The sequence below is a fragment of the Schistocerca serialis genome, chromosome 7, assembly GCF_023864345.2.
Source record: "Schistocerca serialis cubense isolate TAMUIC-IGC-003099 chromosome 7, iqSchSeri2.2, whole genome shotgun sequence".
Classification (NCBI taxonomy): Eukaryota; Metazoa; Arthropoda; class Insecta; order Orthoptera; family Acrididae; genus Schistocerca; species Schistocerca serialis.
In genome coordinates this window covers 482,178,374-482,197,675 of record NC_064644.1, presented here as the reverse complement: position 1 = coordinate 482,197,675, position 19,302 = coordinate 482,178,374, and the positions used below count along the sequence as shown (strand labels likewise).

At 40.3% G+C, this 19,302-nt stretch overlaps 1 protein-coding gene across 1 annotated transcript in view; it reads right to left on the bottom strand.

The window, feature by feature from the left end:
- The window catches only part of LOC126412658 (uncharacterized), a 128,322-nt gene that overhangs the window by 26,536 nt on the left and 82,484 nt on the right, over positions 1–19,302 (bottom strand). The window contains exons 5-6 of the mRNA XM_050082361.1: positions 10,650–10,867; positions 10,164–10,364 (exon numbers count right to left, since the gene is read on the bottom strand). Coding sequence (XP_049938318.1) covers positions 10,164–10,364; positions 10,650–10,787 — 339 coding nt within the window. The 5' untranslated portion in view covers positions 10,788–10,867. The remainder of the gene's footprint in view (positions 1–10,163; positions 10,365–10,649; positions 10,868–19,302) is intronic.

Genomic DNA, 19,302 nt, shown 5'->3' with positions numbered 1-19,302 from the left:
GCGGTCCCTCTCGAAATATACCAAGGGCCTCACTGAAGCCTTCACAGATCATAATTATCCTCCCAACCTTACACAAAAACAAATCTCCTGTGCTTTATCTTTCCAGTCTCCCAACATCTCGCAAGGTCCCACCACTCAAGTCACAGAGGAGCATCCCCCTCGTAACTCAGTACCACCCAGGACTAGAGCAACTGAATTACATTCTCCACCAGGGTTTCGACTACCTCTGTCATGCCCTGAAATGAGAAATGTCCTGTGCACTATCCTTCCGCCCCACCTCTCGTCCTCTCGTCCACCGAACTTAAGCAATATACTTATCCATCCCTTCACAACCCCTGCTCCCAACCCCTTACCTCATGGCTCAAACCCCTGCAATAGACCTACATGCAAGACCTGTCCCATACATCCTCCCACCACCACCTACTGCATTCCAGTCACAAACATCACTTATCCCATCAAAGACAGGGCTACCTGTGAAACCAGTCATGTGATCTACAAGCTACGCTGCAACCACTGTGCTGCATTCTATGTGGGCGTGACAACCAACAAGCTGTCTGTCTGCATGAATGGCCACTGACAATATGTGGTCAAGAAACAAGTAGACCACCCAGTTGCTAAGCATGCTGCCAAACATGACATCCTTCATTTCAATGACTGCTTCACGGCCTGTGCCATATGGATCCTTCCCACCCATATCAGCTTTCCTGAACTGCGCAGATGGGAGCTTCCCTACACTATATACTATGTCCCTGCATCCCTCCAGGCCTCAACCTTCATTAGTCATTGTCCTCACCCATTCAGCCTCCCTGTTCCCATTCCAGCACTATACAGCCCCCTTTCCACCATCACACCCACTCATTTTACTTCTCTCCTTTTTTGCAACCCCCCTACCTCCCCTCCTGTCCCTGCCCTCTGCCTAACCTCCTTACTGCATATAGTTGCCCTACCCTCTCTCCACCTCATCCCTGTGCACTCCCCAGCAGCACTCTTGTCCACCACCCCTACCGTACTATACCTGCCTCTCCCCTCCCCAGCCTCCTCCTTACCCCCACCCAGTATCCACTCCCATCATGCAAAGTGGTGCTGCTGTTCACAGTGTGGCTACAGTTGTCTGAGCTACATTTGCTTTGTGTGTGTGTGTGTGTGTGTGTGTGTGTGTGTGTGTGTGTGTGTGTGTTTTTGTCGAAGGCCTTATCGGCCAAAAGCTTTATTTGTGAGAGTCTTTTTGTTGCGACCCAGCACCTCTGCTATATGGTGAGTGGCAACTTTGCTTTTCATAATATTGCTACTAATGCATGCCTCACATGACATCCCATAAGCTACACATAACAGAAATCATGTGGCTGCAGTATTTATTGACTTCTGAAAAGCATCTGACTCGCCACTACTCTATGCCTATTAATGAAAGGTGTGATGAAATATGACATCAAACAAAATTTGTGACTGACTAATGGATATCTTGGTAGAGTGGATGCAGAATGTTACCTTGGATGGAGAGCTATTGACAGATCCAGGCTTCAGGAGAATGTTGATGATGTTTGGTTTGTGGTGTGCTCAACTGCACAGTCATAAGTGCCTGAATAAAGTCACAATTTTTACACAGTCCAATTTTTGTCACAGTCCAATCTAGCAGATGTCACAAATGATGATGATGATCATGATGATGATGATGATAACAACACAAACACCATGTCTCTGGGCAGAAAAAATCCCCAACCCAGCCGGGAATCAAACCCGTGACCCAGAGGCAGCAATGCTAGCCACTAGACCACAAACTGCGGACTCCAGGAGAATGTGTTGGTCTCTTGTAGTTCATGTTGCATACTAACAGTAGTCTCAGTCTTACTGCAGATAATGCAGTTGTCTATAATAAAGTAGTATCTGAAAAAAGCTGTAACCATTCAGTTCAGTGGGATATTGGTAAAATTACAAAGCAGTGCAAAAATTGGCTACTTACTTAAAATGTTTAGATATGTAAAATTATACACCTCACAAAAAAGGAGAAGACTAGTACAAAATCAATCAATCATAATTGGAACCAGTCTAGTCATACAAATACCTAGTTGTAATAGTGTACGAATATGAAATTGTATGATTCAGTCATAAGTTGGCTCTGAGCACTATGGGACTTAACATCTATGGTCATCAGTCCCCTAGAACTTAGAACTACTTAAATCTAACCAACCTAAGGACAGCACACAACACCCAGTCATCACGAGGCAGTCAGTCATAAGTAAAGCAGGTTGTAGACTTAAGTTCGCTGATACAATATTGGGAAGGTGTAACCAATCTGCAAAGTAGATTGCTTTACAAAATTTATGCAGCATATCCTATACTACTACTCAGGTGCATGGAATCAGTACAAAATAAGCCTAACAGAGGATACTGAACATACACAAACCTACGGATACAGGTTTGTGTAACACATGAGAGAGCATCATAGAGATGATAAAAAGGCTGAAGTGGCAAATGTTTCAAGATAAGACAGCAACTCTCCCACAAAAGTCTACTCAGAATAACCAATATTAACTGAGGAATACATGAATATACTGCACCACTATGTATCACTCCCATGGGGACCACAAAGACAATACTAGACTAATTGCAGTGCACACAAGAGGGGTTTAAGCAATCATTCCTCTCAGACTCCATATACAAATGGAACACAAAAAAACCGTAATATGTGTTACAATGGGAAACACCCTCTGTCATGGGATTTGTGGTGGTTTACAAAGTGTGGATGAAGATGTAGAAGTAGATGATGTTCTGCTGATTTGTCACTTTTATTTCAGTAAATCTACAGGTTTGGTCAAGAAGACATGCACTGTAACTGAATCAGTCCTTAGACTGCTATTAATGATGCCACAACTTATACACAATGTTTGTTCATTTTTTTAGAAAACAAACAAGGGAGTGCACAAAAGTTTGACTGTTTTCCTAGTGAAAAACTAGGACAAGATCCTGAATACAAAGGAGTAATTCTCCACAAAATCAAGTAATGCAATCACATCTCCAACTTTACAGTTCTGAGATACAGCGATATTTTGAGACAAATAGGGGGTCTTTCTATGCAATTTCTGATAAAATCATCTACTAGCAGTTGCTTAGTTTCAAGTGATGCACTATCTCCTTGGGTCCATTGTTTGTTTCTTCAGGACCAGTATCCTTGCAATAGATAGTGAGATGTGATTCAAGTGTATTTCTTCCAAGACAGTTCTTACACTGATGCAGCTGATGCACTGATTCTTGTACATGTTGCAGCTAGCACAAATTTGAGATTTTGGTAAACTGTGTAAATGGACACTGAATGAACACCTGAGAAGCCAACACATACACTATTTTGGACTGATTTCACTGAATTTAGAAAATCCAATTTCTTGCAATAAAACTTTCTCAAGCTTCTTGCCATGCCAATCAGCAGCTCGTCCACAACATTTTCCATTTTCATTTACATATCCAATTTCTTGTTTACTTTGATAAGAAACAAAAATTTCTTTCAAACTGCTTTGCTTTTTAAATTTTATTCCATCACACGTGACAGAAACACAGTTTTTAATGTTAAAGCATAACTTTCTGAATTCATGCTACTCAAAAAATGCATGCACTCCGTTCTTCACTCAATCAAGGAGAGCTTTTTCACAGCATAGATAGAAATGTGGATTTTTGCTTTGAGGTCCAATGACAGCTGAGAATAATCAGTGTGGTTCATACACTACTGTTACCTAAAACTGCTGGCTATTGTAATTCATCAGGGTATAAGCCACTAGCAGCTGTTTCTTGACTGCTTCTTAAGGACTGTGCCTGATTAACTTTGCATTTGCCATAGCCTTTTAAATCACGTTTACTGACCATCCTAATTTTAAGGGAGGAAGCTTCGAGAGACCTCAAACTGCTGTCAAACCTTCCACATCCTTTCATCTGCACATCTTTACCACATGAAGCTGACACTGTAACAGAACCCAACTTGGCACAGAGGTCCACATACAAGTTCAAAACATGGCTTTTGCCTAACTGAGGCATGACTGCTGCATTTTTGTAAATGATATGCCAGAGTTTCTTTACATAAATATAGACACACACACGCATATACACACTCAGTCTCAAGCTAGAATGACTCAACAACAGTTCCTTTTGTCCAAGAGATAAGTCTCCAACATTTAGCTGTATTTTTATGGAATTATACACCAGCAAATAGTAACTCAAAATGACAACAACAAAAAATTACAACAAGTACACTTTGGCAGGTCTTCATCACCTGCTAAATCCATCAGACTAAAAAATTACAAAAAAATAAAATCTGATTACAATGTAATATGGCTCTGGAAAAGAGAAACATTGGTGAATAAAATTCCAATTTTTATTCAGTGCATACTAAATTTGTGCATTTCCAAGGACATTATGCACCAAAATGCTGATTCAGACAAGAAACTGTACTGGATGATTGTGGACCTTTAGGTGAAAAAAGCAATGACAGAAATTTGATTATGTTGCAGAAAAAAGACTGCTCTTTCAAACGGTGGCTAATTCAAGTACGGACCAGGCATCTTTTGGAAATACTTATTTCTGCAGTACTGGCAGAAGGGGAGCTGTGAGGATGGGTTGTGAGTCGTGCTTGGGTAGCTCAGTTGGTAGAGTACTTGCCACGAAAGAAAAAGGTCCTAAGTTCGAGTTTTAATCTGCCAGGCAGTTTCATTACTTATTTCTGCATGATACCTCTCTCTCTCTCTCTCTCTCTCTCTCTCTCTCTCTCTCTCTCTCTCTCTCTAACTTCATGCCACATCTTACAACAGGGATTCAGGGATTTTGAGTAATAGGTTACAACATTCTGTTCCAACCAGGTAATAGGTCTCAGGAACATATTAATGACTTAATATGTTTTGACATGAAGTACACTGATATATGCAAAATAGTTTGCACCACTGTAGCAATATTTTCTGAGTGTTTTAATTGTTTAAGGAAATAATTTTTCATTTTCATTTATTTCATATTCTATACATTGTATTCATACTTCCTTCATCAAATAAGAGTTAAACTGTTAAAGCAGAAACTTTTTTATCGTTTTCTTGATTGTGCATATTGTACAATAATTTCAACTGAAGCATTTATTGTTGCCTGTCTTCTCTCCAAGTATTTTGTCAGGTTATTCACAGTTGTTTTGAAACAATGTTGGTCACTACTGTTACACTAACCAGTTTTGTTACTTTCATATCTTACAGACAAATATCCCAACAAGTAGCTACATTTGTATCTTTTACTCGGTGTTGACAACCAAACACAACCACACACAAAACTGGATGTAAAAGTTCTATACTCTACTATGCTGCAGTACATCACATTTATATAATAATAAGTGCAAGGAGACTCAACGCTCTTGGACTTTTAAATATCTCACAGCTTCCACTATGGAACGGTGGCACTGCTCATGCAGTGGAATGACTCTGCACTTGGAAGTCTGCCCCAGTGGAATGTTACTGAAGGATGAATATGTGCTGCATGTTACGCACTGCACAGGTGGAGCTATTAAAATGTCTCAGTGGCTTCACAGAATGGCTATGAAGGAATGAAGATGTTGCAAGTGTGTGAGTAACAGTTAGTCTGGGTAGACCAATTAATGAGTCACCACTGTAGTGTGGAATGACTGCAATAGAACATTCTGAAGGAACAAATTCACTGCAGGTGCATCAATAACACCCTAAATGCACAGAGCTATATGTATGTATTATATGTTGCCAGTTGAAACACTAAAGCTACATATGGTATTGATTTGTTTAAAATTAATGAGATTTTAATAATAAGAATAATAACATTGTGATAAAACTTCATATTTTCTCATTGCTATCCAAAAATGAGGTGAACGGTGAAAACTTACTTTTTTGTTGATGAATTCAACCTTATCAAAAATTTAACAGTGTTTAAACATGGAATTTATCATTTGTTTCATAAGTACCAGCCAGGGACAGTGTTATTTTAACAGATGCGTTCAATATTGGCCATCGCTATCTTGAAAACTATAAACCCTAAAGCGATAACACTCACAGTATTATAAACAAGTTACTAGACAACAAAGTTACAAAAGGGCAGTTTCCTGGACCAAGAGCGGGTACAGCTCAAGCTACTCAAACTCGGAGAAATTTTGCTGCAGCAAAATTTACTGATCATTTCATGTACCACTTGGAGCAAAAATAATGAATCAAATGACATTAAACTTACAGAGATAACACAATGTAAACTGTTCAACCATCTTGCTCAATTCAGCAGATTTATGTCAATTATTCACAGAAATAAAAAACTTCAAATTTGATGAAAATGTTTGAAATGTTGGTATGGCATTTGTTTCTCTTCACTTAAGAATCTCCTACACCTAAAGTATTAAAATTTGCGTATCTTTCTTAGACAGTTTAGCAAATCTGCACAGAATATTTGAACAAAATCTGAAATGGTCAATTGGGGACACCTCCAGATCATTTGACTGTTACAAGTCAATTTTCATATAGTTCCTGTTGCAACAATTTCACTATGTGGAAAATGTGTTAATACAGTTGATAGTCTTAATATCTCACATTTCTGTTTTACTTTATTAGGACGTCCTTTTGACTGTACCCTACATAGTATCCATTTCTAGAGTAATTTCTTTGTTACAACTTTTTACTTCAATCAACATGTTACTCTTCTCAAAATATTTTCCATTTGCATATGTGCATGTTTCTCACATTTTCAAATTATTTTCTACATTTTTTTTCTGCCTAGCCATTACCAACAGCAAACACAGAATACCATTTGAAGATTCTAGAAACCTCCAGTCTATATGGTCAACTCTTTACATCAATTCTCAATAAGCTGTCTAAAATGCTAATAACTATGAATACATATAATGAATACCTACATCACGTGCTTCCGTATTCCCTTCAGCAATTATCCCTAAGACAGTCATCTTTTAAAATAAACAAGAGTGAATGGTACCACAGACTAACTGAACTGGCAGACATACCACAGACTAATTGTACTGGCAAAAACTGCATACTGCTCCTGAAAATGTTATGAAATTTAACAGCAAGGGCATTTATGCTTGTCTGAGTAATATGGCTATTAAAATACCTGCTCCTGGTATTTTTAAATAATTTTTGCTAAACTTACATTGTTTACTTCTGTTTTACACTTCTTTATCCACTCTTTCGTTGTCTCGCTTACCTTTAGAATTGCTCAATGTAGTGTCAGTATTAACTGCCACACACGGATAAATACAATGGGCATCACAATATGAGCACCCCCCCACTAAGTTTGCACTTAAAGTCCAAGGAAACTAAGACAGTGGACATATCTCAGAAAGATGTGAAAAGGAGATTTTGAATGAAAGTTGACTCAGATGTCTTAAAGCAGTTTTTATATATTTTTGTTAGTGAAATTTAGGTAGCCTTCTTTTGTTAAGTCATGGGCATGTTTGTACTGCATAGAATAACATAATGGCACAGCATTTAATCTACTGAAATAAGCATGTCTTTTAAGCCAAATAAAGGCTTTTGGCTTGCAGGTATTTGCCTCTCTTCACCAGGAAATGAGGGGAGATTCAAATGTAGGAAGAAAACATAAAAATAATAAATGTGTATGCAGAAATTAGTTATGGATTCACAAGAAATGAAAAACAAAAAATGGATAAAATTCTTGGGAATCACAAGCTAGGGCAATCTTACGTGGGATACACATTACCAACACTGCATAAAAAAGCTGTCAGAATTATTTGTGGTGCAGTACCCAGTTAATCATGTTTTTTAACTTGTTTCCAAACTTGCATGTGCTTACTGTTAGTCACAGAACAGTATTATATGAAAAAAACGCACTTCATGCTGAGCTACCAACAAATCTCATACTACCAAATTAGACAACCTCCTCAAACAAATTCTGACAGAAAATCAATTTTATTCACTGGAAGTGTTCAATGTCTTACTTTGCTGGCTAGTAACTTAATCATTGCAGTTCTAGCTATTACTTCTAATTTTCTTATTTAGAAATTAATGCCTCTTTGATGTTGTATTCAAAATACAACTCGAAGAATGAATGTTAATTTGACTGCAGCACTGGCACAAGCCTGTAACTTTATATCTAAAAAGTGATGCATAAAAGAATGCATTGAGTGATGCTCCAGAAATCCAACTTGGAGCTGATTAGATCTGGAGTAAACATACAGGCAGCAACATCCACCTGGAGAATAAAACTCAGAATGAAATTTCAGGTTTCTTGCCATTCAGAGAGGCTCTCATAAATACAAGGTAAATATAACTAAGTTTCTAGTTTCAACATGCTGTTATAAAAGAACTACTGCTTAGAAAAAGGTCAAATTTGAACAGAACATTATCGAACAAGGGAGAAATGTTATGAATACAAAATTTTTTAACACCTGATGGCACTGTAAGCGGCAGAACATGAAAATAGAAGACATGGGGCACATAGCTATTTCTCAGTTTGCATCTGAGATGCTCAGTGTGACAGTCTCAATGCTGAATTGCATGCTGCTTGTCCATGCACCAGTAGCTCTGTGTAAGTTCCAGACACTCAGCGTATGAAAAAAGATATTGGTCTGATGTCTGCCAAGAAACTGAAGAGAATGTTTACAAAATGCAAAAAGACAAGTTTTTTTAAGTGCAATTTAGCAGAGGGAGTAAAACAATTGATCTGACATCAGTAAGAGATGTGGCCAAATCATTGCAGGAGCGGTCAAGCAGTGGTGCGCAAACATGAAGTGCACGGGGCATTGCCTGAATTTTGGACATGTCTGTGAGCACAGTGCATAAAATTATCTATGTTCAGAAGTTGCTCCACGCTGACCTGGCAGTAAGGCAAACATTTGCTTTGCAATTTACTGCTTGCATGGAAGTGGACAATGAATGGCCATAGAACATTCTGTGGACAGACAAAGCCCATTTCGATCTCCAAGGACATGTCAATACATAGAATTGCAGAGCATGGGCTATGAAAAATCCACTCCTGTATCAACCAATACTGCTTCATTTTGCAAAGGTAAATGTGGAGCGGGTTGACGGTTGTTTATCAAGAAGCATTTTTTTTCTTTTTTTGAAAAGATGGACCCTGCAAGTCCTGTTATCTGTGCCATTAATGGTGTACGCTACGGCAGTCTTTTGAACACCAACGTCATTCCAACCCTTCAATAACATGAATGTGTGGATAGGACCATTTTTATGCAAGATGGCGCTCCTCCACACATTGCACATCCAGTGAAGCTGCTGCTGCAGAAGCATTTTGGAAATGCTGTAATTATCAGCCATGAACTTTCCTACAGCTTGGCCTCCCAGATCACCTGATCTCCATTTGTGTGACTTTTTGCTGTCGGGTTATTTAAAAGATGTTGTGTTTCAGTGCTCTTATTACAAACACAGCTTAAATGAAGGCACTCATATTGCGCAACAGATTCTGAACATGGCCCCTGAAACACTTCGATGTTTTGTGGGACATGCTGTTCCTTGGTTTCAAATTGTGGTAGATATGGTGGACAGCATACTGAACTCATCTTGTGCAAGTCTCACGACATTTAAAAAATTATTTCACAGTTGCTTTTTATGTTGTTTTTGGCCTCAGAACAATTAAAATCTAATGTCATTGTTGGTTTTTATGTGGTTTTTTGTTTCAGGACAGTTTAAAACCAATTTTTCCCATCTGATTTGGTATGTCATTGATGCGGTGGATGGGCTTACCTAACAGTGGCAGAACAGCTGAATGCTAAACTTGTGTGGTCGTGCACATTGCATAGTATGGTTGGTTTAATGTGCAAACTTGCACCACAGCTGTCATATTGCACTTCATATGTCATTTTTAGCCAAACCCATTTATGCTAATATGCAAAGCCTACAGTGCCGTATAGTGGCAAAAAGTTCATTATATTTTTTTTGTTTCCGCTATGTTGCCCCCTTCTTTAATAATATTTCACCAAAATTTGGTGTTATTCTGAGCAGCACTTTTTTTTTCAGTGTTTTGAAACTAGGACTTTAATTATAATCACCCTATATTTTAGATGTTTCCCTGGAACTGTTTTCTGCAAATATGCAGCAACACAGATAAATAAACCTCCTTAACTTATTGAATAACATTCAGGTAATTACAATCTCCAATTTCACTAGAACATTTTATATCTTAAAATTAAAAAGAAAACTCACCTGCTTATCATCAAGAGGACCAACACCAGAACTAAATTTTAATGTGTTTCTGTCACTCCAAGAGCCTCTCATGAATATTTTGTGCCTTTCACTGGAGCTACGGCCTTGAAACACACTTTTCAGGTAACGCAGACAAGTAAGTTTCTTAACTTCTTCAATAACTTTTTGACCATCTGGACTATCTTCTTTAACAGCAGAGTCCTAAATTTTATGCGCATGGAAAAGAACAGACAAATGAAAAAAGGAACTTCATCATTGGAACAATAGCAGAAGGAGCTACTGAGGGAAGGAATTCGCAGGGGCAACCAAGGATATCATACATGCAACATGTTGGATGTAACATATACATGAAAATGAAGAGGAAGGCAGACAGAAGAGAGGAATGGCGCTATGCTGCAAACCAACCTCATGGTTGAACACTAAAAGAAAGAATCTAGAAAGTACTCAAGTAGCTAAACGGCAACAGAGATTTCAGATACGACTCACCGCCATATTAAGTTCTCCAGGCTTATCATCATCATCTTCATTATCTGAGGCAGCTTTACCAAAATGCTCTAAAAGCTCCTCTATTCTATTAACATCATCATCAGAGTTGGCCATTCTAGATGAAGAAGCCTCATCCATTTCTTGACTTCCATCAGTGTTAACCACAATTGTAAAGGTATTATTTATAGTTTCTTCTTTCTTTATAATACTGGAAGTATCTAGACAAAAGGGGCATAAAAAGATTATAAACATATTCTATTTAAATCAGTTATAATAATTACAATGAAATGCCAAGTGTTATGGCACAAAAGTTAATAAGTAGCTAAGTGATTTGCAAAGTACTGCCAACAGACAGTTATTGGACCTTCAGTTAGACTCATGCAGACATTTATTATAGTTGCAAGTACCTGACAAGAATTATCAAGCCATGAATATATGATATCTGAATAATTGCAGCGGGGCATATGTGCTGTTTCATTTCAGAAGTTGTCAGGATGTGGTAGCAGAATACTGGTAGCACACTATCAGAAACTGCTCCTCTCTTGGGCAATTATAACCATCCAACAAATACTATGCGACACATGTTCTGACATATAAATAGAGATTTGTAGTTGGTAAGTACAAATGACCAGATTCATATGCAGTATAGGGCCTATGAACTCATGGGACACATTTGTTATTAAGGAACTGTGAAAAATGGTGGTAGCTTCATGAAAGCGTGAGTTGTAGTTTTATGATATGATTTGGATTCTCTGGTAAAACTGAACCAAGCACTGTGTGAAAAACACTATGATCAGATGCTAGGTGATCACAGATTACTATATAGATAATGAGGATATTTTCCTTCTTCAATGACAATAACAAAGCAAAGTTAATTTTCAAATGGTTTATATAGCACCGTGAACAAATTCAGTGACTAATACATTTAGTTTTGGAGACTATAAATGAAGTAAAATACTTCTAAGTTATAATTGAATGCTCCAATTGCAAACTTTGATCTTCTTTCTTCTGATACTAACAACATTTCAAATGGTATGACTGTACATATCTTTCACAGCTTTCTACTGATGGGTTGAGTCTGTAGCAGAGAGAGTTGTTGGCCTAAAGGGGATCACAGCACAACATCCAGACACAATATGGCCCAGATGTGCATTTGAGTAATCACCAGAGACATATAATTCTAAGAAAATAAGATTAGTTATGTACAATATTAACAAATACATCAAATGACTTTCATTACCTCAGAGTGCCATGATTAATATGCTGATCATTATTATGAGTGGCATCTGAAAAGTATGCAATAAAATAAAAAGAAGGAATTCATAATAACAATACATACATCAGAATAAGAGTGCCACATGTCAAATGTAGGACAATCAAACTTTATGTGATAGCAACACAAGATAAACATGACAAATGTGTTGCTTTCTGAAATTAAGTAATGGAAGGAGTAAAGGTAACAACTCACTGTATATCAGTGGGTCATCAACAGACACACAAACATGACTGACAATGTTACTAATTTTCAGACAAATACTTCTTCAGAATTGCCAGGAAACACATATTCATATTCATACATAGCTAAATTGTCCCTGCTGAACAGATTGTGCCAACACTGCAGTTTACATTTACTCCTTCCATTATTTACATTCCACCAAGCTTATATTGCTTTCGGAACTGGTATCTAGTCCCTTGGTGATAAAAGATGAGACAATAGAACAGGAAAGAATTAAAAAATATACAAGTAATGGGAGAGTGGAGGGGGAATCATTTGAAGTGGGATTTGTGCCCCATGTGAAGTTATAATACATGGAATGGAATTCAAAAAATAGAAGCATGATTTAAAAGATTCTCACACTGTTAGGATATTATTCAGGAACTTTCTATAGTGAAATGACAGTATGAAATATCCTATTTCATATCTTTGTATTCCATCCCAGATTTTCCACTGACTGATTTTGCCATAGTGAAATGAAAAGTACAAAATAAATATGTAGCCAGTCACTGATACTATCATCACATACTCTCTCTTGATCCAGCTGGAATGATCAATATAACAATACAGGATTCCCAGCTTTCTACCTTGAAGAATATCACTGTATTTCATAGACTTTATTTATTGCTCATTCTGCAAGTTACACACAACAAAGCTCAATGGATTTCCATTGCACTGTGTTTTTCTGTGTTTTCACTGAATAATTTTACATATAAATTATGAACAGCTGTCGTGATAGATCACTTCACTGAAAGGAACATGGTAGTGTGGGGAAATGAACTAATTGAGACTCTCCTCTGGTAGCACAGAAAATTAGCATAAGACAATAGAAGTGGAAGATAAGGGCCCATAAAGGTTGAATTACGCAGGGCTACAAAGGAACAGTGAAAGTTAAGAGGGGACGACGTGAAGAAGAAGAAGAAAAGGGAAAAATGAAGAAGTAGATAACAAGATTGTGTCCTAAGCTGCTTTAAGCCGAGTGTAAATCATGTCCTGGAAACTAATTGACATAGGATCTTTGTACTAGGGTTTTTTCAGATGATGATAAAGTTATGGTTGTGGACGAGGTAGGAAACAGTGTTGACAGGAAATCGCAATGTGCCCTTAGAATGTCGGCTCTCTCAGTACCACTTCCCTACTTTATAAGCTCCACGAACACTTTACTGGACTAGCACTCATGTAGTAAAAAATATCATAGAGGAACAGCTTAACCACGGCCTGGAAGTAAACTGAAGCTCTGGGGGCAAGTAGAGCCTGGGTAGCTCAGTTGAAAAGGGCACTGCCTGAGAAAGATGAGGTTCCAGGTTTGAGTCCTATTCTGTCACAAAAGTTCATTCTGTCAGTAAGTTTCAAAAAGGCATACACACTGTTGCAGAGTGAACGGTTCATTCTGGAAAGAACCTTCAGCCTGTGGCTAATCTATTTCTCCATTCTATCCTTTTCCCAGGAGTTTTAATCCAGCAAAGTATCCAGGAAAGATTCTGTCAAATTTGGAAAGGAGGAGAGATGTACTGTAGCACAGAAGCTGTGAGGACAGACTGAAAAGAGCCTGGAAAGAGCACTGTCTGCAAAAGCCAGCTTTCCTTGTTCAAGTTCTCATCTGGCAGACAATTTTATTCAGCCAGTAAATTTTACAAAATTACTAATTGTAAATAATCCTTTGGGGCTGTATAGGTACAAGAGGTTACCATCTGGCAGAGCCAGTGCTCCTACAATATGACAACAATTCTTAAAACAAACAACACAACAAACCGGGTAAACGCAACTACTGCACTGAGTACATCCCAAAGCCAATCATATCATCCACCTTTTGAATAATTTACACATAAAAATTCAATTTCAGTGGATCAGTTTAATCACACTCTTAATTGGTAAACCTCTAGGACACGATCCAATACAGAATTGGCCCAGTGCTGATGCACAGCAACTCTGATGTCATGGACCAACATCTGCACTTATTTTGCCATTCAGCATTCACCAGGTAGAGAGAGAACCAGAAACCATATAGTCACAACATGCCAGGTGCTCAGATTCCACAACAGTGACCATGGGGATGCAATTAGCATGAACATACATATATATCAACATGCATACCGACAAGGAAGAGTCGAAGACAGTGATCATCAAACTGCGACCTAAATCCAGTATTCACGCAGCCCATGATTATCAGCTGTATTTTATAATAATATGCATCTAGCAACTAACAGCTGATTCTAAAAAGTCAACTAACACTACGAGCTTCTTAAGAGTGTAGTTTTCCTGCTCACTAATGAAGCAAATACTTACAGAAACAATAATGCTTCATTTTAAATGAGTTCAGTGTTTCATCCACAAGCTAAGTAAAGTTGGACACTTAGCTTGAGGGCAGTCAGGTACGTAGGACAGCCACTGATGGGTTAGAGGGTCAGATTAGGGAGAATGTTTTATGGTTTATCTTCAAGTACTGAAAACTCACAGCATGTGTGGCTCACACCAATCAGCAGCTATGGTATACATTCTGACATGGAACTAACATGGAACCAGAATATGCATAAAAGCAAATAAGGTACATATTTGTTGCAAAGAATATGAAATTAATTTAAGTCTGTTGCAATACAAGGCAATGAGTATAAGAAAAGTGGCATTCAGAACATTTAGTAAACATTTGTGATTGTGTCTCATAAATCTTAATGTATTTAAATAAAGTACAATTAATGTTATTGATCAATTAATTGTCCACTCACAGAGACAACACAACACTACTTCATTAGGCAGTTACAGAGTCAAAACTAGGGTGGCACAATCTGCAACAGAGAACAGTCAACACGAAGTGTTCCAAATGGTGCCAACTTTTAACAACCAACTTATCATGCCCTTACTGTAGCTAGTCTATTGGGGACTCATAACATACACAGTTACACAGGTTACCAACTAATAATAAGATAGGTGCATACTGATGGTATGCAATGAAAACCTCATAACTCCATTTTGTCAAATTTTGCAAGAGAAGCAAAAACGATTTCTTAAAAAATAATATAAGGTGATACAGAAAGTTGCTGCATGTGTAATCGTATAGTTGAAGCCTAGTTATCGACAGAGAAGAGAAAGTCATGCACTTCGAAATCTCTCTCTGGATGGAGGTACTGATGTAGCCACCTTTGAGGTGGAGGTCGATGCCTAGGAAAGTGGCATTTTGGGTTGAGTAGGGTCAGATGAAGTAAATGGGGGAGAAAATGTTGGGTTCTGGAGAATGTGGATAGAATGTCCTCACCCTTGACCCAAATTGCAAAGATGTCATCAATGAAACTGAACGAGGTGAGGGATTTAGGATTCTGTGTAATTAGGAAGGATTCCTCTAGATGGCTCAAGAACAGATTGGCATAGGATGGTGGCATGCGGGTGCCCATAGCCGTACCCCGAATTTGTTTGTAGGTAATGCCTTCAAAGGAGATGTAATTGTGGGTGAGGATATAGTTGGTCATGGCAACTATGAAGGTGGTTGTTGGTTTGGAATCCGTCGGGCGTTGGGAAAGGTAGTGTTCAATAGCAGTAAGGCCATGGGCATTAGGGATATTAGTGTAAAGGGAGGTGCCATCAATAGTGACGAGCAGGGCACCGTATGGTAAAGGGACAGGAACTGTGGAGAGTTGGTGGAGGAAATGGTTGGTATCTTTTATATATGAGGGTGGGTTCTGGGTAATAGGTTCAAGGTGTTGGTCTACGAGAGCAGAGATCCTCTCAGTGGAGGCACAGTAACCGGGCTACCTGTGAAACCAGTCATGTGATCTACAAGCTAAGCTGCAACCACTGTGCTGCATTGTAAGTGGGCATTACAACCAACAAGCTGTCTGTCCGCATTAATGGCCACCAGCAAACTGTGGCCAAGGAACATGTGGGCCGTTCTGTTGCTGAGTATGCTGCCAAACATGATATCCTTCATTTCAATGACTGCTTCACAGCCTGAGTCATATGGATCCTGCCCAACAACACCAGTTTTTCTGAGCTACGCAGATGGGAACTTTCCCTACAATACATCATATGCTCCCGTAACCATCCTGGCCTCAACCTTCGTTAGTTATTGTCCTCACCCATCCAGCCGCTTCCCTGTTCCCATTCCAGCACTACACAACCCTCATCCCACTATCACACACAGTCTTTTTACTTCTCTCCTTTTCCACTACCCCACACTCTCCCCACCTCTCCGCTGCCCTCCATCTAACCTGCAGCACTTCACTGTCCGCCATTCCTATCCTAATATCCCTCCCTCTCCCAGCCCCAGTCTTCTCCTTACCCCACCCAGTCGCCACTCCCATCATGCACGGGTGCTGGTGTTCGCAGTGTGGTTTCAGTTGCTTGAGACTGCAGTCGTGTGTGTGTGAGTTGTGTGTGTGTGTCTGTTGTCTATTTCTGATGAAGGTCTTACTGGTCAAAAGCTTTATTTATGACAGTCTTTTTGTAGTGCCTGTCTGTGACTCAGCATCTCCACTATATTGTGAGTAGGAACTTTCCTTTTCATAATATTGGCTATGATAAAGTGTTCACTGGAGTGTTTATACTAGCTATTCCACATTCCTCTTTAATTATCCATTATTAAACCTACTCCAGGATTACCCCTATTTGCTTTGTATTTATAGTCCTGTATTCACCTCACCAGAAGTCCTTTTCCTCCTGCCACCAAACTTCAGTAATTCCCATTATATCTAACTTCAAGCTACCCATTTCCCTTTTTAAATTTTCTAACCTACCTGCCCAATTCAGGGTTCTAACATTTCGTGTTCCAACCTGTATAAATGGCAGTTTTGTTTCTCCTGATGATGATATTCTCCTGAGTAGACCCCATTCTCCAGTATATTTCACCCGAAAGGATTCAACCATACAGTAGAGCTGCATGCCCTTGGGAGAAACTATGGCTGCAGTTTCCCCTTGCCAGCTGTACTGTCGGTGCAACCACAATGAAGGGGTATCTGTTGAGAGGCCAGACAAATGTGTTTCCTGAAGAGGGGCAGCAACCTCTTCAGTAGTTGCAGGGACAACTGTTTGGATGATTGACTGAGATGGCCTTGCTGTGCTAACACTGTGAACTGGTGAAAGTGTGTGTGTGTGTGTGTGTGTGTGTGTGTGTGTGTGTGGTTTGAGGTTTTCGGGCGCTAAACAGCATGGTCATCAGCGATGGCAAAGAGGGTGACACTTGAAACGCTTCCCTGATGAACACCATTCTCCTGTACGTACAAATCAGATAGCACATTACCAACCCGATATCGAAAGAGGCGGCGGGAAAGAAAGGACCGAATGAAGATGGGGAGATGTCCACGAAAGCCTCACTGATGGAGTTGATTGAGGATAAGGCGGTGCCAAGTAGTGTCATACGCCTTATTAATGTCAAAGAATACACCTAGACAATGCCGGTTACGTAGGAAGGCCTGCTGGATGGCTGCCTCAAGCAGGGTCAAGTTGTCTATAGTTGAACGACATCTCCAAAAGCCACACTGAGAGTGGCTAAGGAGCTGCCTGGTCTCGAGCAGGCAAACCAGGCGACGGTTGACCATGCATTCCAATGTCTTCCGGACACAGCTCGTCAAAGCAATACTCCGATAACTACTGGGATGCATTCGGTCCTTTCCCGATTTGAGGAGGGGAATCAAAATCGCCTCCCTCCACAAGTCAGGGACCGTGCCGGATGACCATATCATATTAAAACAATTCAGGAGAACTTCCTTGGATGGCAGCAACAAATGCTGCAGCATGCCGTACAGGATTTGATCATCACCTGGCGCAGTATCATGAGCCACAGACAGCGCCGAATCCAGTTCCCACATTGTGAAGGGACAGTTGTAGGGTTCAGAATTTGGAGACCGGAAGTCCCAGTGATCCCTCTCGATGGCAGTGAGGTAGCGGCAGAAATCTGGATCACAGTTAATAGTGGCAGTAGATTCCGCAAAATGCATGGCCAGTGTCTGGGAAATGTCTCTCGGCGCCGTGAGGAGACATCCCTGACGCAGCAATGCCGTGACAGGTAGTTGGCTGCGTTTCCCGGAAATCCTCCTGATGGCTTCTCATACTTTCGTAGAACTAGTGGAGCGGGAGATGGAGTTCAAGAACGATTGCCATGACCATCGTTTGCTCTCTTTAATCACTCACCGTGCCTTGGCCCTTGCCACCCGAAAGGCCGCAAGATTGTCAGCTGAGGGACGGCACTTGAAGCGGCGCAGAGCTGCTTGGCAGGCTCGGATGGCTGAGCGGCAATCAGTGGTCCACCAAGGGACAGAACGCCTCTTGGGATGACTTGAGGACCGTGGGATCGACAATTCAGCAGCATGGGAGATCACGGCTGTAACATGGTCGACCCATTCGTGGATGCTGGCACGGTGTTCCAAAACAGCTAAATGGCTGAAAAGTGTCCAGTCAGCTCTGCAGAGGTGCCACCTTGGCGGCACTGGTAATGCCACAGTCTCAGCCAGGAGGCGAATCCAATTGGGGAAGTGGTCACTAGAATGGAGGTCAGCGGCAACCTCCCACAGAGCAGAATCCGCGAGTGCTGGAGAGCAAAAGGAAAGGTCAATAGCTGACAACGACCCAGAAGCAGTACAGAAATAAGTGGGAGCACCAGAGTTGAGGATGCACAGTTCTTCGGATGCCATGAGGCCTTCCAGAATGCAACCCCTGGGGCAAGTAGTCGTAGAGCCCCATAAGACATTATGAGCATTGAAGTCCCCGGGGGAGTTGGCTAATAAGGTCTGTGAGAGCCTCAGAGTCTATTGCATCCTGAGGCGGCAAGTAAACGGAACAGATTGTGAGCCTCCGCCCCACAAGAAGGTCAACTGCAACTGCTTGCAAGTCCGTAACGAGAGGGAGCTCAGATGAGTGGTGCATGTCACGGACAAAAATCGCAACACCACCCTTTGCCCTTTCCCCCATCAGATCATCTTTTCGATACACGGTATAGCCCCGTAAAGAAGGAGCATCAGTGGCCCGAAAATGTGTCTCTTGGAGACATAAGCACAAGGGACGCTCTCGTACAAGGAGTTATAATTCGCCCACATGCGTCCTGAACCCGTTCAGGTTCCACTGTAATGTGGGAGCCAGTGATGAGGGTGGCTGGATTTTCATCCTGCCTCTGTGCTTTGGAGGAGAGCCCATACTGGCCGGAGATTTATTCCTGGGGCGAGAATATCGCCCCCA